Genomic DNA, 27314 nt, shown 5'->3' on the forward strand with positions numbered 1-27314 from the left:
CTTTAGAGTGCCCAGTTATTCATTCAATCAAGGCATATCCTGCATCTATGTGCAAGGTGTTAGAGGCATGAAATTAAAAAAAGAAGTCCAGGGCATATCCTTTACCCTTATGGTGCTCACACTCCAACCCATTTCCTTTTATGATCTATTTTATTGACTATCCTTCATTCTAACTCTTGCCTGTCATCGGTGTGTAGGCTGCTGAGCTTAAGGGGTAGGGCAAGAGGCTGACGTAATTTTATGCTGTCCTCAAAGTCCTTACCCATTAATGGAGATCATGAGGTCTGACACCTTAAATAGTGATCATCAGTACACACACTGGAAAAAAAATCATCAACCTTATTAGGAAGGCAAGAGTAAATAAAATTACCCAGTGACTAGAATGAGCCTATTACAATGCCTTTTTCTCAGATGCTTCTAAATATCTGTCAGTTATAACGTCCCATCACAGATTGGGTTCCCCGGGAAGCAGACGCTAAGACAAAGCTTAGAGAGCAGGATATTTAGTAAGGTGTGTTCTTGGGTCAACACCTCATGGAAGGGAGAAGAAGGAAGCAGGAATGGCAATAGGGAGAAGACAAGCTGGGATGCAGGCCCAGTGACAGTCTCAGTCAACCCCTTGGGAGCTCTTGAGCTGGACTGTTAAGAGGTCCCCTGAGTTGGAACAAAATGGCCAGGTCTTTCAACTCCTGCATTAATCAAGAGCTGCCTGTGGAAGGGGTGTGATCTTGGGCAAGGCAGCTGACGCAATTCCTGAAGGGACAGACAGCTGAAGGTTGTCTGCTGACGAACTCCTCTTCATTGAAGGGTACCTGAGAGTGTAGAAAAGTGTCTCAAATGATTCCTCAGACACAGGTCATTCTACTCAGTGTCCCAATGTGACCGCACTGCTACCGCCACAAGTTGTGCAGGGGTTGGTATACAGGAATGGTTCTCAACCAGGGGAAATTTTGCCCTCCGGAACACATTTGACGCTGTCCGGAGACATTTTTGGTTGTCACAACTGAGGGACGGGGGTGCTATTGGCATGTGGTGGGTAGAGGCCAGGGATGTTGCTAAACACCCTACAACGCACTAGACAGTCCCCCGAACAAAGAATTGTCTGGCCCCAAATTTCAATAGTGCCCAGGTCAAGAAAGCCTGATTTACAGTCTGGCCTGTGGCCTATGAGGCGGCCTTCATCTTAAATAGATAGTAAATAAATGAACCGATCAGATGCTCTTTTTTGGAGAGTTTGATTGTAATACATACAGAGAAATTTAGATGGTAGAGAGGTGGGGAAGTCAAAAAAAGTCAGAGAGCTAAAGAAGAAAACAGAAGTCCCAAGGCAGTAGAAACTATGAGGAAAGAGAAGGTGGAGAGAAGAGAGAAGCTGTGATACTGTGAAGGTTTGAAGTCATAAGCAGCAAAGGCATATACAGAGAGAAGCAGACATATGCTTCACAGTGACTGTTGTTCCACGTCCTTCCTTATGTTTCCACGTATCCTTAAAATACCCCTCATCACCTAAGCGCATCCCCGCTCCCGACAGCCTCAAGGAGACACAGCACATTACAGGACACCTCTGCAGGAGACTGAAATCAAGAAGATTGCTACTGCTGCTATCTGAAAGTATATTTAAAAATCCAAGAGAATGGTTTTTAAACCAGGGACAGTTTATGTAAGTTTACAAAAGAACAAAATTCCTTTTGTCCTCACCTCAGATTTCTCACTAAAAAGTATCTTGTAATTCCAAACTGGTTGTGTTCTGAAAATGGAAAACATCCAAATGGAAAAATGAAAGTAATGATTTTTGCCCACAGGGATGTGATTCCACCATTTCTGTTGTGCAAAGCTTTGTATTTTGGGACAGATGACAAAATGCTACCCTAGGCCAAAAAGCACAAATGCCTTCATTTTCTGGGGAGTGTAAAAATATACCTTTCAGAGCCAGCATTCCACCAAAATAGTGCCCATGTGTCACAAAACTGATTCAGAACTGCGGTGCCGGTCTCCCTGCCCTTGGTCCTTATGAGGCCCAGAGGAATCCGTCACAATGTGGAAGAAGAAACAAGAAAGAAGCAGGCATGTTTTCATGTGTCTGTTGAGCAACATCACTAATTATTAGAGAAATGCAAATCAAAACTTCATTGAGATATCACCTGACACTGGTCAGAGTGACTGTAATTACCAAGACAAAGAACAACAAATGTTGGAGAAGACGTGGAGAAAAGGGAACGCTCGTACACTGCTGGTGGGAATGCAAACTGGTGCGGCCACTATAGAGATCAGTACGGAGATTTCTCAAAAAATTAAAAACAGAAATACCATACGATCCAGCTATCCCACTACTGGGTATCTATCCAAAGGACTTGAAATCAATGATCCAAAGAGATTTGTGCACCCCTATGTTCACTGCAGCACAATTCACAATAGCCACGATGTGGAAACAACCCAAGTGCGCTTCTACAGATGAATGGATAAAGAAGATGTGGTATATATTTACAATGGAATATTACTCAGACACCAAAAAGGACAAAATTGTCCCATTTGCAACAACAAGGATGGACCTGGAGGGTGTGATGTTAAGCAAAATAAGCCAGAGACAGAAAGACAAACACCGTATGATTTCACTCATACGTGGAAGATAACAAATACACGGATAAGGAGAACAGATTAGTGGTTACCAGAGGGGAAGAGAGTTGGGGGGTGGGCGAAAGGGACAAAGGGGCACATAAGTAGGGTGATGGATAAAAATTAGACTGTTGGGGGTGAGCACGATGAAGTGTATTCAGGAATTGATAAACAATAATGTACACCCGAAATTACATAATTTTAACAATTATAATCCCAATAAAATTAATTTAGAAAAAGAAAAGAAAAGAAAGAAGCAGGCATCTGCCTCATCTCTGCCATGCCACCAGACTAATTTCCATGCAGGTATGTGATGAAGGAGTGGTGCTTAGTGATCAAGCTAAATGTCACCATTTAGCTCTAAAGCCAGAGCACGCATGGCGTATCACAGTAGCTTCATAAAGACCGGAAGAGGTTAACGCTATTGGCGTCCCACTCAGATCCCCTTTCCCCAGCTGGCACACCCATCCCCGGCTGCGGTGAGCAATGGCTGCTATGGGCCCATTGCCCCCATTTCCAGAGAACCTCCCTCAGTGAAACAGGAACTGCCTTGCTGTCCCCCACTCCCCAGAAATCCACAGCCAATGACTGACTGACGTGGGGGAGCAAAAGCCCAGCTCCCTTGCCTCAACAAGGGGCCAAAGTGGTGTGATTTGTGCTCCAGAGCTCCCTGTGGGATCAGGCTGAATTGAGTCTCACTTCCTTGCTTCGCTTGACTCCCTGACCAGGCCTTCCGGCCTTATCCCGCTTCCCTCATGCCCCCTTCGCCTGAGAGCTGCTCTCTTGATAACTTCCTTGTACAAGAATCCCCCATCTAGGCTCTATTTCCACAGACCTTTACCTCAGGCCAGGGCGACCAACCATCCTGGTATGCCTAGGACTGAGACTTCCTGCGACATGGGAATTTTAGTGCTAAAAACCCCAAGAACATCCAGGACAAACCAGGCCCAGGGGTCAGCCTACCTAAGGCAGATAGACACTTGGATGCTGAACTCCAGGGACTCAAGTCATCTCAATAATACAGAAAAATCCAGGGGTGCTCTGGCAAACCAGCTACCCAAAAAAGAAAACAAAAAAAGCCTGATTTTCAGTCTTTGCCAATTTTTGTGGGGTAAATATTCCCACTGTGGCTGGTTTCAAGCTACCAAAGGTGGCTTTCCTGGACAGTGTATTTAATAGTTGGCCCTCTTGAGCCAGTGTAAGCCAGCTCCAGGATACAAATTCCCACAGCAGAAACTGAGAACTTTCCTAAGCTTTCTCGTGTGTTCCAATAAACGGATATGTAGCGCCAGTGATGCAAAATTTTGTTACTAAGGATACTCTAAAGCAAATCAAACTAAGGTCTTATTGGAGAATATAAATATCAAGCTCAAAGAGAAAGGGCCATAGAAATAGGTTTTGAGAAAAGACTGTAATTATTATCAATGTGACTGCTTTTGGTGGGCATCTGCAAGGCTATCTTTGAACTTACGGAGGTGTTAACAGCATGACGTTATCAGCATCACTGATAGGTTAGATGGCATTTGTCCCAAATTCATTAACACTCGGGACAGCATGTGACTGCTGAAGAAATTGGCCCAAATTCTTTTGCTCTGAGATTTTTACCTGATAGAGGGCCTGAGGCTGAAAATCATGTCACATTGTACCTCCAAGCTTCTTCCTGACTTTTATCATGATGGCTTCTTTAAGCCAATCTGAAGCTTTAAATTATTGGCCCACTCATATTTCAAATTCATCCACCCCCTGAGGACAATGGTAGCAAAGATTGGAGCACTCAAGTGAAATGTCAGCAATTATTAAATGTGCTTAAAGTTTTTTTTCCCCTGCCTTTTTTTATTAAGTGTATGAGTGGGGTGGCGGTGGTGGGGGTGAAGTTTTTGCAACTCTCAAAATGAAAACAAACTTTTTAGCCCTATATAGGAAGGGGAAACTGTAAACGCTTGGTTGCTTTAACAAGAGAGAAAGTGCTAACCAGGGATTTGATTAAGGCAGTTAAGATTATAAAGCCTGCAAGAAATAACAGATCATTTTTTTTTACAGTGTCTCATAATCTGAGAACAAGAAGATCATGCAATGAAATTCACAGCTTTTAAATTGAGAATAAACAGTAAAAAGGAAATTCATCTTATAGGGGTTCATAGCCATCAATAGAGTTTAATACTGCAAGAGGTCAACGGGTTAAAAGCCAGCGATAAAAAATTTTACCTTTATTGTTTTTTTCCATTACAAACGTAATACATGCTTATTGTAAAAAATCTGCAAAAGTCAAAAGAAACAAAAATACAGTAGCTGTTTGTGTTTTAATGTATTTTTTAAATTTTATTTCTTTGTGTGTTCCTTTCTGTTGTTTCGATTTTATTTTCTTATATAGTTGTGATCGTGCTGTAATTTTGAAGTCAGCTTTTTCCCTTAATATATTATACGGCACAGTAGACTTTTGTAAAAAGGACCATGTAAAGTTATGAATGCTATTAGTCCTTGCTGAGAGGCAACATAAAAGGTTACATTATTTATTGAGTGTCTACTATGTGATAGTCACTATGCTAAATTTCATGCCCCTGTGTATTATCAATGTCAGGAGGAAATTCACCTCTTCTTTTTGGGGGGTATAAGACATACTTCATTCTGATAAATGACTTCCTTGAACATCTATCAAGGCCAGATACCTTGTTAGGTACTGGAGACTATAACTGTCAATGAGACTAACACCATCCTGTCCTTATAGAGATTAGGGTCTAATCATTGATTACTCATCTGTGCATCAGTTACACAAATAACTACTGAGCTCTCATAATATGCAAAGCACTGCACTTTCAGATTAGACCCATGAAAAACATCTTTGGAAAGTAGAGGAACTACTAACGCTGAGAATTAAATGCAAGAGAATGAATGATACTTCCATGTCTAGTCTGACTCTAACAGGCAGATGCTAACTCATGCTATCAAGTTGATAGTAGTAAGGATTGTAATACTCATGCTAATAGCAAACACTTGTATAGCACTTACTATGTGCTAAGTGCTGTTCTAAGGGCTTTACAAATATTAACTATTTGATCTTCACTATAACCCCATGAGATAATATTACCATATTTCATTGAATTCAAAACCCCATCGGACATAAGGTGCTGTCTGATTTCAGAGCTGTTAAAACATGGAAGGAAAAGTATGTCTTAAATTTGATGAAGTATATTACTGTTATCCCCACTTTACAGATAACAGATCAAGAGATTAAGTAGCTGAGCCAGTATTTGAACCTAGTCAGTCTAGTTGCAGAGCCTGTACTCTTAACCAATACCCCAAACCATGGGTGAGACGACACTTGGTCCAGAGGTGTCGAGAGAAAAATTCAGACTCTGTAAGCCAACTTAGTAGGGCCCAGACCAAGAGGAATAGTAAAGAGAAAAATCGGTGGTAATATTAGCTGACTAGACAGTCACTGGCCTGGGTGCTTGTTCTTAATGAGTAAGGCAGTGTGAGGTATGGCTTGGAAGTCCAGAAACTGAGTTCCAATTCCAGATCTATTATAAACATCTGTGTGACCTTGGTTATGTCATTTGATCTTTCTGCACCTATTTTGTCATCTGTAAAATAAGAGTAGAGCTGGAGTATTTCAGTGTCTCTCAAGGCTTTTTGACTGCAACCCACAGAAGGAAAACATTTTACATTGTGACATAGTACACACACACACACACTCCTAACTGAAACCAAAGTGTAAAAACAATACTTAACCTTGCTTGTGCAACGTATTCTGATATTTTCTAATCTGTTCCACTCCGTTCTATTAAAAAACTGGTGGCAAGTCATTAAACTGATTTCAGGATTCACTAATGAGAAGTTTGAAAACAACTCATACAGATATTCTCGAAGTTTCTTTCCAGTTAGAAAATTCCACAGCATAAGGGGACTCCTGGTGTGGGGGTGGGGGCCGAGAACCTCAAGAAAGAGAGAGTTGACCCTTTTACCTTACAAATACTCATTTTCTTTTTGATTAGATCGTGTTTTTACTACCTTCGGCAGAAAGTTCTTGTCATTAAAACCATCTGGCAAATACTACTTTAGGGCAAAGATTCCCATCCTATGTTCCACGGCATATTTAGCGAGAACTTAATTGATGTACCTGAAAAAGGCTTCCACAGTCACGTAAGCATGGAGAAGAGCTCCTGATTGTACCCTCCTCTTAGAGTTTCAATGCATTTTAAAGGCTCCGAGAATTCCAACAGGCAAGAAACTTGCTTATCTTTATAACCTAGTGTTTTTCCAGTCTTACTGACCCCTGAACTATTTTTCAAGAAAGAGTTATTAACATCATACAGAACATTAATGGTCCAAGGAACTCGGCTGGGAAAACGCTCCTTCAGGGAATTCTAGAACTTGTAAAATATTAAGACAACTATAAGTTCTTTTTACTGTCATAGAAAGCTTTCTACCTCTACCCAAATACACAGTTATCCTTCTTGGTGAGAAAAGTAAAATTTAGGACAGAAGCCCAGAGAATTGAGAAACCCACCAGAAAAAAAGATCTTAAATTCTTTTTCTTTAAAAGGTCTTAAATTCTTGAAAATAACACAAGATCGACAGTGTTCAGACTACTAGCCCATGAATCCTACAGTACTTTCTTGATCGTGACAGATGAAGAAACTGACATTCTACTTACCAACTTTTTATATAATGCATAATATGTATAAATACTAACAGTGTGATTTTAAATAATTATATACATGTAATTTTGAAAAATCACACTACTAGAATTTCTCCTTTTTCTTGGTTTAAGTTGCAGAAGTCAATTAGAAGCAGTAGAATATTAAAGCTAGAATTAAAGGCAAGCTAGTGTCTATCCATGGATGAGGGTCATATTTTACAATATTTTTCTCTTCTCATTTTCTCTCAGATCTGAGATAAAAGAAACAACTTCTTTAACGAGTAGAGATTGGGCCACCAAGAAGAAACAGTGAATACTTTTCTTTACTAAAAGGCTGCCTCTCTCTACTGATAAAAAACAAAGACAGCTGGTAATGTAATTTTCAAAAGGGTGTGGCGGGGGGAGAAGGGGGGGAGGAGGGGGAGAGGGAGAGAAAATAAGACGAAGAGAGAGACAGAGACAGTGGGCATGTTTTGGGGGGCGTCAGTAGCTCATCCTTATTTTGCTTTTCTTTGTAATTTCTTTTTTTTTTTAAAGATTTTTAAATTTTTTTTTCCTTTTTCTCCCCAAAGCCCCCCAGTACATAGTTGTATATTCTTCGTTGTGGGTCCTTCTAGTTGTGGTATGTGGGACGCTGCCTCAGCGTGGTTTGATGAGTAGTGCCATGTCCGTGCCCAGGATTCGAACCAACGAAACACTGGGCCGCCTGCAGCAGAGCGCACGAACTTAACCACTCTGCCTAGGGGCCAGCACTCTTTGTAATTTCTAAGGCTCAGAAATCAACCTATTGTTGTTCCTGGAAACCGGGAAGCAGATCACTGACATCTATCAATTCAAACTCATTTAATATGACCTTAGTGCTATTTTTTCCAAACATTTTTATCTGTTTGAGGGGAGAAGCTGCTTTTCCTTTACAGAACATAAGTGACTTCAGAGATGCCCTGCCTCAAATACGGTTTTGATGGCAACCCCAGTTTCTGGTGTAACTTTCTAGAGGTCAGTTTGCCATGCATATCAAAAGCCTTACAAACGTAAACATCCTTTAACACAGCATTTTCATTTTTAGGCATTTATCTTGTAGAAAGAATCTGAAATGTTTATAAAGGTGTACAGAGGATATTAGTGATAATGTTGGACATAATAGCAAAAAATTTGAGATAACTTTAATATTGAGTGATTCAGAATTGTCTTGGTGAATTGACTTGGTACGGCCACAGAAGGGAATACTACCTAGCCATTTAAAAAAAATTACTCTGGGGCTGGCCCCGTGGCCAAGTGATTAAGTTCACGCGCTCCACTGCAGGTGGCCCAGTGTTTCGTCGGTTCGAGTCCTGGGCGCAGACAGGGCACCGCTCATCGAGCCACGCTGAGGCGGCGTCCCACATGCCACGACTAGAAGGACCCACAACGAAGAATATACTATGTATATTATGTACCGGGGGGCTTTGGGGAGAAAAATAAAATCTTTAAAAAAAAATTACTCTGTAGAAGAATAGTTAAACACATGAAAACATCTTTATTACAGTTCTAAGGGAAAAAAGCAGATCATAAAACCGTAAACATGTTTTTATCCCTGTTTGGTTTAAAAGAATAAAAGAATCTGAATTCACACACACACACACACACACACAGCCCCACCCCTGAGAGAAGGACAGAAGGTGTATAAACCACATTTTCATAGTCATTATCTCTGCGTAGTGGGATAATAGATAACTTTTCTTTTCCTATTTGTACTCTCTGCCTTCCAAAATTTCCTTGAGGGGTATACATTACCTCTGTAATTTAGAAAAGGACAACACAGAGAAACAATCGTTATTTAGTATTTAGTCTCACTGTCCGATTTCTCAAATATCCCTTAAACCAAATTGCTTTTCTTTTTGATATCCACAAACAAAGCTCCTAAGCGTATATTGATATTCCAAATGAGTATCTAAGAAATTGGCGACTTCTGGGGCTGGCTCCGTCTAGTCAGGTAAATCAGTGTCTTTCTGAGTATCTGTGTCTACGGGCCTGACCTTTCTGGAAGTGGGCACCGGTGCGATACGGTTTGAAAGGTGTGAGGACAATCCACCCGGCCCCTCAAAGTTCTTCCCGCACCGCTCAGAGATGATGGCTGATGTTCTACCGCCAGAGAGCCATTCCTCAGGCTTACGGCTTTTCACCCTCTTAAAATGCAAATAACCCAGGAGAAGTACACATTAAACTTTACCTGTCGTCCGGGTTAAATGAGTATAACACATCATTTTCTGAGAACGGGTTTTAATGAGGAAGACATGCGAATTCGGGCGGGGCACGCAGACAGAATAAAGGATGGATGAATATATATGGCGCCTGAGGAGTAATTAATATTCATAATAGTAATATTTTTATTTACGGTTTATCAGTCACTTACAAGTATGTTATCACATTTAATCTCAATCAAATCGAATAGAATGGCTGCCACTAAGGCCACTTAAGCAGACCAGAGATTTGGAAAAATACAGACGACAAAATCTACAGCCTTTATAATTGTTCTAGAACCATTCCTAAAAGCCCCAATCCCACTCAACCACATCCACTGCTTTCACTTGCCCCTCTTATCTTGGCACCTCCTAAGCGTGAGTGATACTGTCCAAACAACAACCATATGTAGATAGTAAAGTTGGACCCAATCAAGAAAATAAGACAAGTTCTTACTTAATACATTATCAACATAGAACTCAAAGACAGGACCACCACCTTCTGAGAATTTTTGTTCTAAAAGACAACGGTCAAATGGAGACACACATGAAAGCATCTAATCAAATTCTTTAAAATGTTTGTGAGCACGGATCATTTTATTAACCTATGGAAAATGGAAAACAAAGAAAAAGACTAGGAAGTGGCACTAATAGAAGGGAGAAGAATGAAGGGAGGTCGTATAGAATTACTTCTTCTTCATAAAATATACAAATGAAGTAAAAGACAGTCCAGTGTGGTGGTTAAAAACCCAAACTCTGGAACCTACTTCTTGGGTTTGTATACTGGCTCTGTCATCCACTCATTGTGTGACTGTGTGCCTCAATTTCCTCATCTTTAAAATGGGTATAATAACGGTATCTACCTTATAGGTTGCTATAAGGATTAAATTAGTTCATGTTCGTAACATCGCCAGACACAAAGTAATTGTCTTAAAATGATGGTTAAACTTTCAATACATACTCATGTCTGACCAGAAGGAAATACACCAAAATGTTAACTCCATGTGATAGACGTGTGGCTTTTTAAATGGCAAAAAACCTCAACCTATATACTTTTGTAATCAATGAAAGAGTGGTATAAATTAACAATATTAATCAGAGGAAAACAGGAGCTTGACAATTTAAGATGCATTGTTATATTAACAGGATGTTCCAACATTGAACTTTCAGTTAACTGAGGCTGTTCCTCCTAGCATTAATGATTAAAATATATTTAATTAAAAATATATGATATTTATTAATATTTATATAAGTAAGATAATTATAAAATATAATTAATAAAATTGTAAAATGGCATAAAAACAATGAATAGAGGTCAAGGATAAAAGAGGGAAAGAATACCTAAGAAAGGAAATACAGGGGCTGGCGCCGTGGCCGAGTGGTTAAGTTCTGGTGCTCTGCTGCAGGCGGCCCAGTGTTTCGTCAGTTCGAATCCTGGGTGGGGACATGGCACTGCTCATCGAGCCACGCTGAGGCAGCGTCCCACATGCCACAACTAGAAGGACCCACAACTAAGAATATACAACTATGTACCGGGGGGCTTTGGGGAGAAAAAGGAAAAAATAAAATCTTTAAAAAAATAATAATAATCAAAATTAAAAAAAAAAAAGAAAGGAAATACAACGGGATGAGGCTCCAACTTGAAGGCAGGGTGTATTTAACGAATTATACAGAGATAAGGAATTATAGAGTCACAGTAATACACACTGAATTATCATATCATAATTATATGATATCATAATTATCAGCTTTATGAGATGACCTGCTATAAGCAGAACTAAAGACTCAAAAATATTACTAAAGCCAGCCCTCGAGAATGCCTTGCAGGAAACAATTATGCATTAGCCGAAGACTGGACAAAATGGTCTACTTGGTCCTCCCCTTCCTAACCTGCCGAATTCACCCACCAAGTCATACTTCAGGATGATTTATGCCTCCAGTGCATTGGCAGAGATGATTGTAGCCCAACTCTTAATTCTTAGCTACCAGGATGCAATGAAGAGGTTCAGCCACGCAAGCTGACAATGACTTACTGGAAAGGAAGTGCTGGGACGCTGGGCCAAAGTCCCTGTGGGCTTCATGCAGCTGCCTGATGCGGTCCTCAACGGCCACCTGGGAGGAAGAGGAGAGAAGTGATGTTCTCTCATCATATATAATGAGGAGCAATTAAAACAATGTATCCTTTTCGGTAAGATCTTCTGGGCATCTAAGGCTGGAACACGAACGAACGCAACAATTTATAACCCTGGTTTTAATATCCGCTTACCGTATATGGCCTCTGAGACTCATTGTTATCAAAGCAAGGCCAAACAAAAAAGATTTGCTCTCTTGACAATGTTACAATGAGAGTTTTTTTACTCTACTCATTGGTAGCCACAAACCAACTACGCTCCAATTAGTGCCATCAAAAACGCAAACTCGAAGCCTTTCATGAAAAGGTCAGGGAGGCTGCCATTTGCTATTATACTCGATGACTAAAGGATCTCCGAATTGGCAAATGTTCTATCTTAGCTAGTCTATTGTTTCTGACTAATGTTTTTTGGAATAATATTCGTTGATAATTAATGGATCACTGAGTGATAATATTGATAATGAATAAGTAATCAACAGTTGATTAATACTGAAGTACCGAAGAAGTGGAGCCAGGCTTAAATTTCGGGTAATTACAGGGTAGTCAGTGAGTGGAAAGAACTTTGCAGATTTCAGTTTTTAGTAGACTTAGAAGTATATCTATAGGTGGCATGGAGTAAAAATTACCATTCTTTTTTTCCTATTGGGTTTTTCTATAATATATTGACACAGGATCCTGATAGCTTAGTGAATTCCATTCCGGGTGGGGAAAAAAGAGCAGAATTTTATGGGTAAAATGGTAAACTCTGTCATCTAGCATTTTGCCAACCAGATATTAGTGGTATCATAGCTCCATAACTCTGGATCTTAATTCGGTTCTGAATAGCTCATGCTAAACCATGGGTTGGTTGGCGCTTGCCCAGAGCCATCGGAGCTCAAGAAGGTTCACATCTGTGGTGTGGATCATTCCCGAGAGGTAAAACAGATCTTAAACTCATCTGAAAAGTTGGCTGCGACCAACTCTGACGTTCCCATATTAATCTAGCACAGATTCAGAACAATCTTCTTTTTACACCTTTTCCCTAGCCTTGCCCATCTTTGTTTGGACCAAATATTTGGAAAACCAAGTAGACTTCCAAAAACGGCAGCATTTGCTTCATTGTTATGCACACAAAATCATGAGGAACATTCCAAACTGACCTTCCCAACCTTATGATCCTGCACTCGCAGCCAAACTCTACCTCCCTGTCCTGTGATATTCCATCCAATATAACACTTGAGTGACTTGTTCACGCTGCTCTTCTCTCTGGAACGCTCTCATTTCCCTTCTTTCCCAGGTCAAGGCTGTTATATGTTTATATGCTTATTTTCTGATCCCCTGGGTTAGAAGCGATTGCTTCCTCAGCATTCTCACAGCACATGGTTGATACTTGGGGCACTTCTATCATATCATCTGTTTTAGTTATACAGACGTGAGTATCTCCTGCAAGGGACTGTAAACTCTTTGATGGCAGGGACCATTCCTTGCTTCTCTCTCCTCTCCCACCTTCTCTGGCAGGATGCACTGAGCCCTACACATAGTAAGTGGTAGCAAATACTTGTTTAATGACTAGTTGACCAAACCAAGGAATAAATATGTGTGTGTGTGAGTGAGTGAGAATGAGAGAGAGAGAGAGAGATGATGGATATAGGAGAACAAACAAGAATGCCCACTGACACTGACTGTGCATCGCTGGATAAATTATTCTAATCTTAACTTTCCTTGTCACTAAAATGGGACAACGATATGTCCTACCTTGTAGAGTTCTTGTGTGGAATTAAGATAATACACGTGAAGTGTTTAGCATAGTTTCTGTCACACAATAATTGCTCAATAAATGTTAGCAGCTACTGTTATAGTTGCTATTACAGTTAATAAATGGAGAGGAATAGGTTATAATGTGCAAGGCACCACATAAAATACAAAAATGGCTAATATTTATTAAGCACTCTGTGCATGACAATATGAACTAACCTACTGAATCTTCACAATAACTCTGTGGTAAGAAGTAATATTATCTCCCCAATTCATTGATGTAGAAACTGAAGGATGAGAGCTTAAAAAAAAAAAACCAACTCAAAACTTGCCTAAACTTAAGTAGTAAACTGGCAGAGCCAGGATTTAAACTCATTGAGTCTGGATCTTACTCTTAACTGCTATCCAAGAGATTAAGGTTGAAAAACAAAGTATTCTATAAATATTTAATAAGCAGTTGGCCTTTTAATTTCTTTATTTGTGAATCAATTAATTTATTGAAAGCAGACCAAACCTAGTGTACATATCTATGTGACTTCAGTCATCAGTATATTTTATGATCCAATACAAGGTTAATTCCTGGTCTTGAAGAATGTGATGCCATAAGATTACAGACAAAGGTTGTAGAAGACACATGCAAATGAATGTCTGGAATACATAATTATTTCCAAATGCAGAATGGGTCATTTTGTGAACAAATTAATCAAGGGATGAATGTGAAGGTTTGGGGGTGGGGAGGAGGGGACAAGGAGACCATATGGGAGAGGGGACCAACCAGAAGTCTTTTCAGGTACTGAGAAAGAAATGCAAACATAAGACACAAACAGTGAAGGAGCATGACTGTGCCACAGGCCATGTCCTCTGGCAATGTCAGTAGCTTCATAGGGACCACGTGGATGCAACATCTGAGTCCATTATAGGCCCCTGATATCTGAAGGTTGCTTCCTTCTTATACAAGGAGGACTCCAGTGGTAGTTTCCAGCGTACATCAATATTGGCAAGAATTTAAAATGAGATAAAAGTTCAATTCCCATCATTATAACTCAGATTTAAGAAAATGCCTGAGAGTGAGACAGAAATTAAAAACATATCATGCAATGAAATGAAAAATTCAGGAAATAGTCTTAAAATAACTACAGAATTAAGCATAAAATATTTCTTTTCACAAATTATCTTTGGAGAAGAGTATTGCATGGATTGAATGCACAATTGAATAAACAAAGAAATAGTTTTAAGAAAGAGAAAAACTTGAAGGCACACAGGATCTTCACAAACTGTAGCCACTTAAGAACAAGGCAGTTCATTCTGCGAGCAATTAGGCAAGGAAAGGAAATTTGATCAACTTGAAACAATAGCCTCTGTGTATTAGACCTTCCTAAATGGCTGTGTTTTTAACCAATATAAAGTACTATACACAAACTAGGAAGCAAAAGCCAGAAATGGTACCAGTACCTTGCCTTCTGGCACAATTAGTTCTTTCCTTGGTTAATCATTTGTTCACTTTATATGTTAATACTGAAAATGACATGCAAGAAATAAATGCTCTAGTCTCTGATCTTCGGAGGTGGGAGGTGAGGAGTAGAGACAAGTTGAGGAAAGGCCTGAGGCAGCACAACATTGGTGTTGAAGATGGCAGCGAGATAGTCAGCCAGGGATGTTGGAAGCAGATGGTGCAAAACAAGGCATTCCAGACTCTGAGGCTCAAGATTTACGAGAAGGCCAAGGGATCCACTAAAGACTTGTGCGAGATGACTCAAGCTTTGAGAGGAAAGCTGAAGTTTAGGGAGATGAGTCTGTCAATGTGGCGTTAAACAGATTCAAAAGGGACCTGGAGGCTGAGACCAGAGAGAGGCTGTCGCCATTGACTAGGCTTGAGTGATATGCGTTGGAATGAAGACTGTGTTGCCTGGAATGGGAAAGAAAGCACAGATGAGGAGGTCTTTTGAAAGAAGGAAGAATTAATTTTGGTTTTGGAGCTTAATTTTTGAAGAAGCAGATAGAATTTCTGGATTTCCAGTGTGGAAGACTGGGAAAACGAAGATATTGCTGATGGAAATATGGAAATTAGAATGGGGAGGATAGCATACGGATATATGAATCCCTTTGGAACCTGACGAATTTGACCTAACAGTGAAATCTTTAACTGGGGAGGTCATGTACAGCCAGTCAGAGATGAGCAATTTGTTTCAGTCATTAAAGGAAGAAAAGGGAAGTGAGAATAAATGGGGTAGGATTGAGCACTAGAAGGGGAGCAAAGTAGGAAGAGCCAAAGGAGTTTAAATGGAATTATTTAAAGAGACAGGAAGAACACAATTTCCTCTGAATTAATAGGTGATACCTCTGTTTCCTTTTATAAAAAGTAATACAAGTATAACATCTTTTTGGAAGTATACATCCTGTTTCTACTATTAGATCATAGATCAGGAAAGCTTAGAACTGGAAGAAACCTTATCTATTGATACACGAGGGTCTATTCTTTAAAACTATCCCAGATGGGCAGAAAACTGCCATCTGCTCCATGAGCACTTATAATCTAGTCTGCAGCAATTCTTCAGTAAAAGCATGACAGAGGAGAAAAAAGGTCTCTTTTTTTCATATGTGCCGCGAGGACAGGGGGACATCTTTCTTTCCCTGCTCTATCCCCGGTGACTAGCACGGACCTGGCATATAGCAGGTGCTCAACTTAACATGAGCTGAGTGAATCAATGTATGGTTGATTCAAGGATCTTCACCATAACAACTATATTGTGAATGAAGAATTTCTCTTTCCAGATTCCCAACACAAGTTTGTTTTTTTTTTTTTGAGGAAGATTAGCCCTGAGCTAACATCTGCTGCCAATCCTCCTCTTTTTCCTGAGGAAGACTAGCCCTGAGCTAACATCTGGGCCCAGCTTCCTCTGCTTTATATGTGGGACGCCTACCACAGCATGGCTTGCCAAGTGGTGCCACGTCCACACTTGGGATCCAAACCGGTGAACCCTGGGCCAGCAAAGCAGAACGTGTACACTTAACCGCTGCGCCACCAGGCCAGCCCCGCAACACAAGTTTTTGAAAAGACCCTCCTCCCTCCCTCCTTTCCTTTCTTCCTTCCTTTTTGATGATCAAAGTTAAAAACAGAAAGAAGAAAACCATTGAGATTCATGGTGCCCACAATACTGGATTAAAAAAAAATTTTAAAGCGATAATTTGTACGAGGAATCAAGAGCCCAAATCTCCTCTATAATTGCTTTACATTTTAAACAATAACATTTGATAGCTATGAGGACTATATATTATTCTCCTTCGCTTTCTTATTTCAGATGAGTTCTGCAGGCAGTGTACTGTTCGCAGAGACTTCCTTTCTTTCACACCATTAAGAAATGTCTTCACTTTCATTCAAAAGATATTTACTAGAACGCAAGTTCCTTGTCCGCGAAGATAGGAACCTTGTCTGTCTCATCCATAGTTTAGCACAGTGCCTAACACATAAGAGACGCTCAATGAATATTTGATAAATGGACGAATGAAAAGACTTTTTGAGTTCTTGCTATCTGTTAGGCACTACGCTAAGTATGATTATGGTAGAACAGAAAGTGCAATTTTGGGGATACTGAATGAGCACTAAATCATAAATCGTTCAACTAAATTAATGATAACACACCATTCCTAGCTGAGACTGTTTCCCAAAGCTCAGTCCATTCCTCCGTATATTTTGAAGGATATCTTTAATTTTTTCTTCAAGATTGCTTCAAATAAGCCAAAAAGAGAAGAAAGAAAAAGGACAGATAGCAACATGTGGCTCTTACAAATGATTTCAAGTAAATTTATCTACATGCAAATGTTTGTTACTTAACTTTGTTTTATTTTTATGTTTTAATTGAGGTATAATTGACATATAACATTGTAACAGTTTCAGGTGTACAACATAGTGATTTGATATTTGTATATATTGTGAAATGAACTTAACTTTGTTTTATTTTTTATTTTTGCTGAGGAAGATTTGCCCTGAGCTAAAATCTGTGCCAATCTTCCTCTATTTTGTATGTGGGTCACTGCCACAGCATGGCTGATGAGCTGTGTAGGTTTGTACCCAGGATCCGAATCCATAAACCTGGGGTGCCATTGCGGAGCTGCCGAACTTAACCACTACGCCATGGGGCCGGCTCCTTAACTTTGTTTGAAATTCTCCAGGGCTTCCATATTTTTTTTTTTTGACCTGTTAATTACTTTTAAGTTTTTATCTTCACTGGAGGTTTAGGAGAGCCAAGGAGTCCCTCTTGATGTGGAAATACATCGCTAGACAACATGATTTCTTCCCAGTGTCCAAGTGTTCTTACTGGCTCTACATACATAAATTGTGTTTACTCCAGTCTCGGGAAAAGATGTAACTGGGCACGTATATTTCAATTTTCTGGCTCTCAGTTCGTCTAGACCCTTGACAAATATCCAGGGGCATGTAAGAACCAGACTTCACACCTACACTAATGAGCCCATCAAAAAAACACCTCTCTTTATGCTGTGATGCTAGTGAATAAACAACACACATGTACCCAAATGACTCTCTACAGCCTATTCAGGAGTTTTTGTCCTGAAATGTTGCCGTCTGTACAGTTTTCTGGATGCATAGTCTGTCTTGGGGGAGGCCTTCCTAATTCATTCTCACTTCCAAATCCTTACTTGTAACACTCATAAATACATGCCCAAACACTATCCTGGAAAGTCTCCTGAGATTTATTACAGTTTCAGTTCAAATCCTTTTAACTAACTGTAATCTTTTTCAGTTAAAATCCATTATTCTTCTAATTCTGACTTCTTTAGAGTTGTGACTAAAAAACATGGTCTGAGATAAGGGTTGGAATGAGGGCTTGTGATAGGCACAGCTCTACGGCAAAAAAACCGGAGCTTGCTGAATGCAACGATTGGCTGAATTCTTTTTTCCTTGAATTTATTGATGTGTTTTCTTGACATTGAGACACTTATGAGTTAAACAGAGTTTCTTGCCTTTGACTTCGGGATAGATCACAGGAAAGCAGCCATTGCTAACACAGTGCTCGCTTTGAGTAGGAGTATGATTCTTAGTTGAGTTTTCATGATTCATGGCATGGATGCTAATGTGTGCCATCTGAAACCATCATTAATCCACCTCTTTCTATGTTCCTCTCTCATAGCTTTTTTTCCCTTTCCTTTTATATTTCTGTGCTGACTCCCCTCTTTCTTAATCTCTGGTTCCTTTTCTTATCCCCTCTTTTCCCTTTCCTCTCTCCTCCACCTCCCACCTGCCCTCCCCAATTATGTTCTGCACAGCCTACCAGAAGAGCGCACACTCTGCTGAGGCAAACAGATGGAGCCTAAAATGAAGTAGCTGTGCAGCCCTGCCAGACAGGTGAGGCATGATGTGACCAGGAGCCCTAGCCAAGAGCCAGCTCTGTGCTTCTCCAGGAACATTATTCCTCTGACGCTGACGGACTCTTCCATCAACCGGAAAGCAAGGAGGACAAACAGCAAGTCCTTTGTCCATCATTAAGCCTTCAGCTTCCACCTCACGATTTCTAAAATGCACCTTGGAAGTTTGTTTATTGGTTTTCATGCTCATGCAACGGCCTCATTCTGTGAAAATGAAGTCAGGTTATATCAACATTAAGTTGACTTCATAGACCCAAGTACCTTAAGGGTATCATTAATTTTAATTTAGAAAAGCAGCAATCAACCTCCCATCCTGTTTCATTTGTCAAAATCTTTCCTTTTTGTTACATCCACAGACTGCTAGGAAAAAACGTGATGCAAACAGAAGAGATCCCAGCAAGCATTTCTTCTGCTTTTCTTTTTGTCTCAAAGAGATAAGAGAAAAGTTGAATTACTCTGTTTGGATGATGTCACTTGATGCAGATTTTATCTTAAAAAAATAGGTTCCCTTTTAAAAGCTTTCCTAATGTGTCTCAGGATTTGCAGCAGGAACTGAAGTCAAGTGGCTCCCACCTTGCAACATCATTATATTAAACCATGCACAGTACAGCTCCGGCTATTTACTCTCCAGCTTTATTTATTCCGCATTTGGAAGATATCACTCTCACAAAAATTTTCCGAGGCCATTGGAGCATTCCTTTCTAGGGGCACTTCGGGCCATAAGTAGCATAATGCTCACATGGTAATTACATAATTATGCCTCCTGGTATTAGAACACAGGAGTGTTCCCAAGGACCAGAAGTGGCAATTTGAAATAATTACCAAGGGGATAAAATAGAACTGGTATCATCTGAAAAAAAAAAAAAAAAAGACAACATATATAGCAGTTGGCAAATTCATACTAAAAGATGACTGAAGTAGGTTGAAATCTTGAAGATAAATGAAAAACAGTAAAGCGCCAGAAATCAAACATTCTTTGTCTCAATGGTGAAAACTTTATATTTTGGGTAATAATATACTTGTAGCTTTTCAGCTTGTTCTACTAATCACCTTTGTAATGACGGTGGGGAGGGAGAAATTGCTGAAGTATGCACGCCACCATCTTTAACGAAGGAAGTCAGCGCTCCTTAAATCCCACACTATCCTTGCAGCGTTTGCAAAGCTTCCTGACCTTGACTCCCTTCACAGTCAATCTGAACACATATCAAAGAACCTTGTCTGCCACGAGCCCCTGTTTCAGTTCCCAGCTCTCCTCCCAGCCACTGAAAAGCGCCTTTCTTTTCTCTCACTGACGCAGAGCTGCCAAACCAGGATCAGGCCATTCTTTCCAAATCAATACACCGGAAGATCTCATCCACTGTACTTCCAAATCCTACAACAGTCAGCCCTTCTCTCTTCTTTGCATATCAGAAAATAAGGTGTAAGTACAATCAATAAGTACACTTCATGTGTCTTAATAAAGGAAAGAGGAGGGAGCGATACACTTCTATTGTTTCTCGGTGGAGATCTGTCAGAACTGGAGCTAAAACTCCGACTTGAATTCACTCCCTCTCAGTCTATAGATCTCTCTCCTTCGGCCTTCTTTACACTCTTCAGACCAAGCCCTCCCCTCCTCCCCCTGCCTCCATCCTTCTTCACTCCACCTCACCCCAACCCTGAGGAGGTTTGTAAGCTCCCTAAATAGTCATAAGACCTCCCTGAACTACTTTAGATATTTCACTTCAAGTCTAAACTAAAGTTATTTTTTTTAATGTGGCTTTACATAGTGCAGAAAACTACAGGGAAAAAAAAATTCCAACATACAATGTGATGTTTCATAGAAGAAACAAAAGATTGAATTTCTAGGTCATCACGGAAGTAGGTATACTTCCTTGAGCAATAATCTGAGGTACTTTATGAGATTCTTCCTTCCACTAAAGCAAGAAATCCTAAAATCCATCAGGATACGTGCACTGTACCTTGACTTTCTTTTTAATCCTCAACTGAAACCAAGACAGTAAAGTGTAATAAAAATGCATATAGCCCCAGGCTTTGTGCCTTAGCAAAGAGAGAAAAAATAAGGTTCTTGACTTAATATGTCTACTGTGAATAATCAGCCCCTGCATTTTGGGATCTTGCTTTATAATCTTAACATATAGCAGTGAACTCCATGTTGGTGGTGTGACAAGAATAAAGGAGTTTTTCTCTTTCTTTAAGAAAGAGATTTTCCCCTTATTTTCCAAGCCAAATACATGTGTCAACTTAAAAGAAATGAAATTGGGGTGGGGGAGAAGTCTCTTGATTTTTGGTAATATATTTTCGGCATTTTACCTGAAGTTGTCAATGAAGTGTGCGCAAGGTAAGACGGGGGTCCTAGGCTCGCCATGATGTGGTTAACATTTGGTTTGGAGGCCTTGTTAGTTCCATTCCTAGATGTTTAGCCTGTCCTTCCCAAGGACAGGTTCTTAGCTAATTAATAAATATCCCTAGGAAGATCAATGATAGCTCATAACAGGCTTCTAGTACCACAGCTGTATTTGCATTTTAAGAGCAACTTTAATTAAATAATTAAGCAATTAATTACTCAAATACTCATTGAGTGCTTATAAGGCACTTTGCTAGGAGAGGAAGGAGAAAAAATAAATAAGAAAACAAGGAGCCTATCTTCAATGAATTTATGGATTAGATATTTACAAACAGGCATAATCAAGTAGCACGGGAAAGATTTTAATGTAGTGCAGTTATCCCCCGATTTGACAGTGCTTCACAACTAGCTGGGAAGTTTTTTAAGAATACAGCTTCTTAGCTCATCTCTAGAATTTCTGACTTAGTCCATTTGGGGCTGGGGCTTGAGAATCTGTCCTTTGGTTAAAGCTCCACCGATGATTCTGACATATAGCCTGTTTCTGGAGCCACTGACGTAATGGAAAGGCCATCAGTTCTATGGGTCAGGAAGACCTGAGTTGGAATCCCTTCCTAGCAATTTGACCTTCAGCATCTTATCTAATAGTCTATGAGCCCTAGTTTCCTTATCTGTAAATAGAAATATTGAATAACAACAGTGACAACAGTAATAATAGTTAACATTTATAGAGCATTTACTGCGTTCCAAGAGCTCTTCTAAGAGCTTTATAGGTATATTTCATTTAAGCCTTTCCTATCTGAAAGGAAACTTGATGAGAGCAGGACTTGGTCTATTTCATTCACGGCTGTACCCCTAGGATCCAGGTCAGTGCCTGTCTCATAGTAGGCATCCAACTAAATATTTGAAAGAATGAACAACCCTATGACAAAGGTACTTCTCCTATGACCATTTACAGGTGAGGAAACTGCTGTACAGAGAATGGGATGTTGTAAAGCACATGGTTGGACAGTCCACTTCCTGGCCCTCACCAGGTGCTCGCTCCTTCCTCTTCCTGGGAACTGTGCTAGAAGTGCTAAAAGAAGCATCAATCGCTATGGGGGTTACCGACTATCTAGATCAAATTAAAGAAGGTTGTTTTTAAGCTGGGCTTTCATAGTTGGGTAAGATTTTGATGGGCCAAAATAGAAGAAACATTCTGTGCAGCAAGAGCAGCATGAACAACTTTTTTGGCACTAGGAAAGGCCCGGATGTGGAGTATAAACAGGAGAGCTGAACATCAGGCTGGAAATGTAGCTTGGAGTCAAACCAGAGCAGTATTTGTCTGTCAGGGTTAAGAATAGAGACTTCATTTAATTGTTAATGGGAAGGCATTCAAATACTTTTTAAGTAACTGATTACTTTAAAATTTTAATTTTATTTATTTTTAACACATTCACATGATAACACAATTCAAGAAGAACGAAAAATGTCCTTAAAAAGTGAGTGTCCCTTTCACCATGTCCTTCTAGCCACCTTGCTCCACAGCCTGGTGGCGACTACTACGAATATTTTCATATCCTACATTAATTTTTTTAAATAAATAACATGGTCAGAGTGGTGTTTAAGGATGAACTGAAGCATGGAGAAAGTAAAGAAAGGATAAGCTACCAGAAAAAACCCCCCAAAACAAGAGATGGTATGACAGGATATGATGGGTTAAATGTAAGGGTACTAGAAAGAAGGAGGGGCCCAGGAAACCTCAGAGGTTTATCCTAGGGGATGAGGAGATACGTGAAAATCAGGAGGAACCCCTGGTGTGTTGGGGCATAGTTTGATACGATAATCCAAAGTAGTAAATCAAAAATGGTTGAACAAAGATTGGATAGAATGATGGAAAAATTGTGAGCGGGGTGGCAGGGAATTCTTTTCAAAGCCCCTCACACCATTCATCCTGATGGTTAGCAAGATTCCTATTATGGCCTGGACCGAAACACTATATTTTACTAAAAAATGAGTAAGACTTGTAAAGCATTTAAGAGCACTGAGTAAATGGGAGCTGTTACTTATTTGTGTTAAAAGGTGGGTCAGAGCAGAATAGGAGTGGGTGAGTTTGGCAGACACATCTCTGAGGGAAGTTCCTTATCTAGCTTGGCTGTTTTCTCATAAGTACTCAAGTTGGCCAGTTGGGAATAGCTAGGTGATTTCTAACCTTTAGCAGGACCTAAACAACTCTGGAGTGGAGAGTATGAGAGGTGAGCTCAAGAATCAATTATTCCCCAAGTGTTTTCAAGTGCTGTTATATACATTGCACTTGGTGTCCATCTTGTGGAGGATGGCAAAGGTGGAACATGAGAGATTCCTACTCTCAAGAACCTTGTGTCTTGTGGGAAGAAGACTGCACATGGGACAAACTAGGAACTCTTTAAATGCTAGTCTGTGTTACTGATCAACAAGAGCATTATGAATTTCCAGAAGTGAGAAAGCAATGAGGCCCGGAGCAATCGGGGAGGCTTCAGCAAGGGGGTGACACAGAACAGCATGGACCTAGATCAGACCCAGAGTCTACGGACCTTAGCATCTCATATCCACTGAGGAGTATTTTTTGGACAGGCATTTTACATGCCATTAGTGACATAATCTTAATGAATCAGAGATTCTTGAGATTTCAAACAGTATTGATGAGGATTATTTTAGGCTGGTTACTGTTAAAAACTGCAGATGAGAAGGAGGCTCTGAGGAGTGGAATTTACTTGCCCTTTGATGAGAGATATTTGCATTTGTGAAGGAAGTCTCCATCTGTGGGGGTGTCTCCCTCTCTGCACCAGGAGGAAGGGGGGATGGCCTTATCTCTGGAAACTCTTAATGGGGAAGGCAAGGACTTAAGTTGTTTACTGTGTGGTAACCTCATGTAACTGACCGACCCGCCCCCCCCCCCCCCAACATCCTCCTTTGTCTTTAGCTGAAGATAATATTTAAGGTGGTGGCTTCTGGCATTTACTTAATCCGGTTTGATTCTTATCTAAAAGTTATAGGACCACCCAATAACCAGACCCCACTGCCCTGATGCCATTTTAACAACTTTTTTTACATATTCTTTCCTTTGTCTTGTAAAGAGATAACTCACATACCTATGCCTTAAATTTAGCCCTACTCTCAACACACGTTTGCAGCGGCAGCAGCAGCAGCAGCAGCAGCTCCTCCTGCCCGTGGGTCCTGTCCCCATGCTATTCCACACTATTCTCTAAATAAAAGAGCACTACTGCCAGACCTTGAGAGTCCAAGGAATCTTTCGACTCTTCGGCTCGCCGACCCCATATCAGTATCACTTATATGGTCAATTTTTTCTTTTATTTTGGTAAGCAACAATTCATCAGTCTCTTTCCTTTTTTTTTTTTTTTTTTAAGATTTTATTTTTCCTTTTTCTCTCCAAAGCTCCCTGGTACATATATTTTCAGTTGTGGGTCCTTCTAGTTGTGGTATGTGAGATGCTGCCTCAGCATGGCCTGATGAGTGGTGCCATGTCCTCGCCCAGGATCCGGACCGGGAAAACCCTGGGCCCCCGAAGTGGAGCATGCAAACTTAACCACTTGGCTGCAGGGCCGCTTCCTCCTTCCTTCTTTAAACCATCTCACATTTGTTACAAAGAGCTTTCAAAATAATAGTGATTAGTATGGTTTGTTTTCTTGTCTTTTCCTCATTGTATCATAGTTAATTTTTTAATGGTTATGTGAATATAGATGGTTGGATATAAAAGCACTGAGTGATTTTGTGTTTAGATCAAAATAGTGGATTTTGCACAAGTAAAGAGTGGGTATCACTACCGCTCCTACTTGAAAATGATTTCATCGCACTGATAACAAACTTTCTTCTAGACTCTTCCAAAGTAATGTTAAACCTCATATATAGAACTTTGAACATCTAGTCCTTGATCTAGGATTGAACACGCATTTCACATCTTGGAGAAAACTTTTTTTTTTGGTTAGCTGATCTTTTTATCCCTTCAGGCATTAACCAGTCTTTTTATTTTCCTAGCAGCAGTTCTGGAGCTAAATTCCCTGAAGGGCAAAGCATCTATTAGATGGTTCAAAATGTATACGTGGTGCTAAAAGTTTGCTTTTGTTGTGTTATTTTTTAGTAGAAATCCCAGAAAGAAAAATATGCTCTTGCATATGAAGGCACACCGCAGTAAATTTTCACTGATTTCACTCTAATTTTGAACTTTTAATATTTCAACCCAAGCTGACACTGACATTCAACTTTGTAACGTATAAAAAAGAAAGAATCCATCAGAGTAAACTTCCAGAGTAAATAAATCTACAGGCCAAGGATATTTAAACAGATCAGAAACAAACTAGTACTTTTGAAATAACATTTTCATAAGGCAATTTATATGCTAACTGCAGATGATTCTTATCTAGCCCCCAAAGCAAAGTCTTTAAGGACTTTAAATACTCAATAGTATGTAAATTAATATTCATCTTAAAAACATAATTTTTAAAAACTTCAGGATTTAGATATTTCACCGATTCTATCTAGCCTTTCGGCCTAAAAGTTAAATGAGTCGGATGAAAACTTAATACCAAGTATTGATAGATGTAAATAAGACAAAAAACTCATTATTAAGAATTTATGAAAGAGAGAAGGTTTTCACGACCTCTCTCAGTACATATGTGCACAAAAGATATGTGTCTTTATCTATAGAGCGGGGTTTCTCAACTTCAGCACTATTGACATCTTGGCCTGGATAATTCGTTGTTTGATCCCGTGCATTAGAGAATGTCTAGCAGGACCCCTGACCTCTACGCACTGGATAACAGTAGCACTGCCTTCAAAGTTGTGACAACCAAAAATGTCTCCAGACACTGCCATGTACCCTTTTGGGGGGGTACTGGGGGAGCAAAAATTGCCCCTGGTTCAGAACCACTAGTCTATATTAACTTTCATTCTCTACTTCATATACACGAACGATATGGATGTTTGAGACAAGACCTGAGTTCCATTTTATGACTCTGGTGGGGAAGGAAAGGAAAATTAACAGTCCCAAGTTATACATAGACTATTCTCAGATCTGCCCAATTCAGGACCCCTCTAATTGGCTATCGTTGCTCCAGAGCTCCCCGTTGGACTGGCACAGACTTCATAAGACGGTGATCTAATGGCTCCCCCTGCCCAATCCTGCTCCCTTCCCTTTTTCTTCACAAGTGTTATTCTCCCATAAATCTGTCTTGGCATCTGCTTCCCAGAGGACCCAACCTGCAACACCAATCAATCAGTCAGTCAGAGCATTCCACTCTCTTAGCCTAGATGGGCACACAACTCTATTTTGGCCATTGAAAGTCAGGCCCAGATAGTTTTTAAACCCCTGGGTGGGAACAGCTCTCTCTTTTCTGCTGGAGATATTGAGGATGCTAAGAGGATAGCAGGTGAGTCCAACCTAATATAAGAAAAGGGAAACTACAGAAACATTTAAGAAAATTAACATCGAGCCTAGAAGTTGTTATAAACAAACTCATCATAGTAACTATTAAGAGCTAGATAGACAAGTCGTTCAAGAAACAAAGCGTTCTGCCTTCTTAAATCTAAAGACACTTCACAAAAAGGTGGGAGAGGGCAGAATTATACCCACTATAGTATAATGATTTTACCAACTGCTGCATTAATTCTCTGAAGATTTTCTCGAATCTCATCACAGAGAAATAATGGATATGGAACACTAGATAGTAGCTGCCACAAGGTCATCAGTGCACATTAGTTTCTATTTTCTATCATGAGGCTTCCTGCAAACTTGAGTGGACTCCTACCCAGCACACCTCACCTCTTCCTATTTCCCATTCCTTGTTGCTAATATTAGCAAAAGAGACCATTTACATGAGTATAATATTTGACTTGAACCAATCTCTCAGGCTTGAGAATATTTCAATAACGTGTGCATTTAAGACTGTGAAGTATTCTCATTTCAGTACTTCTTTTGAATAGAAACATTTGTTTGAAAACGCAAAGCTACATTTGTCCCCTCAAAGTTTTTTAAAAGCTTCATTTGTGAAAAGCAGCATTGGCCAGAGCTGCTGGGGATCATTAGTGGGAGCTGTATCTTCAAAGGAGTTTCTGCGTTAGGAAAAGGCACTTGGACATTTTAGCTAAGCTGCTGACCACCTGGGATTTGATCATTTGAAAGGGTGTTAGTTTTTGGTTTTTTCAGATTGCACATATACAAGATATCATACCGTATTTGTCTTTCTCTGTTTGACTTATCACTTAGCATAATGTCCTCAA

At 40.0% G+C, this 27314-nt stretch overlaps 1 protein-coding gene across 12 annotated transcripts in view; it reads right to left on the reverse strand.

Annotated features, from left to right (window-relative positions):
* DMD (dystrophin) overlaps positions 1-27314 on the reverse strand; it is a 2264041-nt gene that overhangs the window by 205182 nt on the left and 2031545 nt on the right. For all 12 annotated transcript variants that reach the window (XM_070604303.1, XM_070604310.1, XM_070604305.1 and 9 more), the window contains one exon: positions 11505-11583. In XM_070604303.1, the coding sequence (XP_070460404.1) occupies positions 11505-11583 (79 nt within the window). The remainder of the gene's footprint in view (positions 1-11504; positions 11584-27314) is intronic.

Source organism: Equus przewalskii, chromosome X (assembly GCF_037783145.1).
Source record: "Equus przewalskii isolate Varuska chromosome X, EquPr2, whole genome shotgun sequence".
In the NCBI taxonomy this organism is placed as follows: domain Eukaryota; kingdom Metazoa; phylum Chordata; class Mammalia; order Perissodactyla; family Equidae; genus Equus; species Equus przewalskii.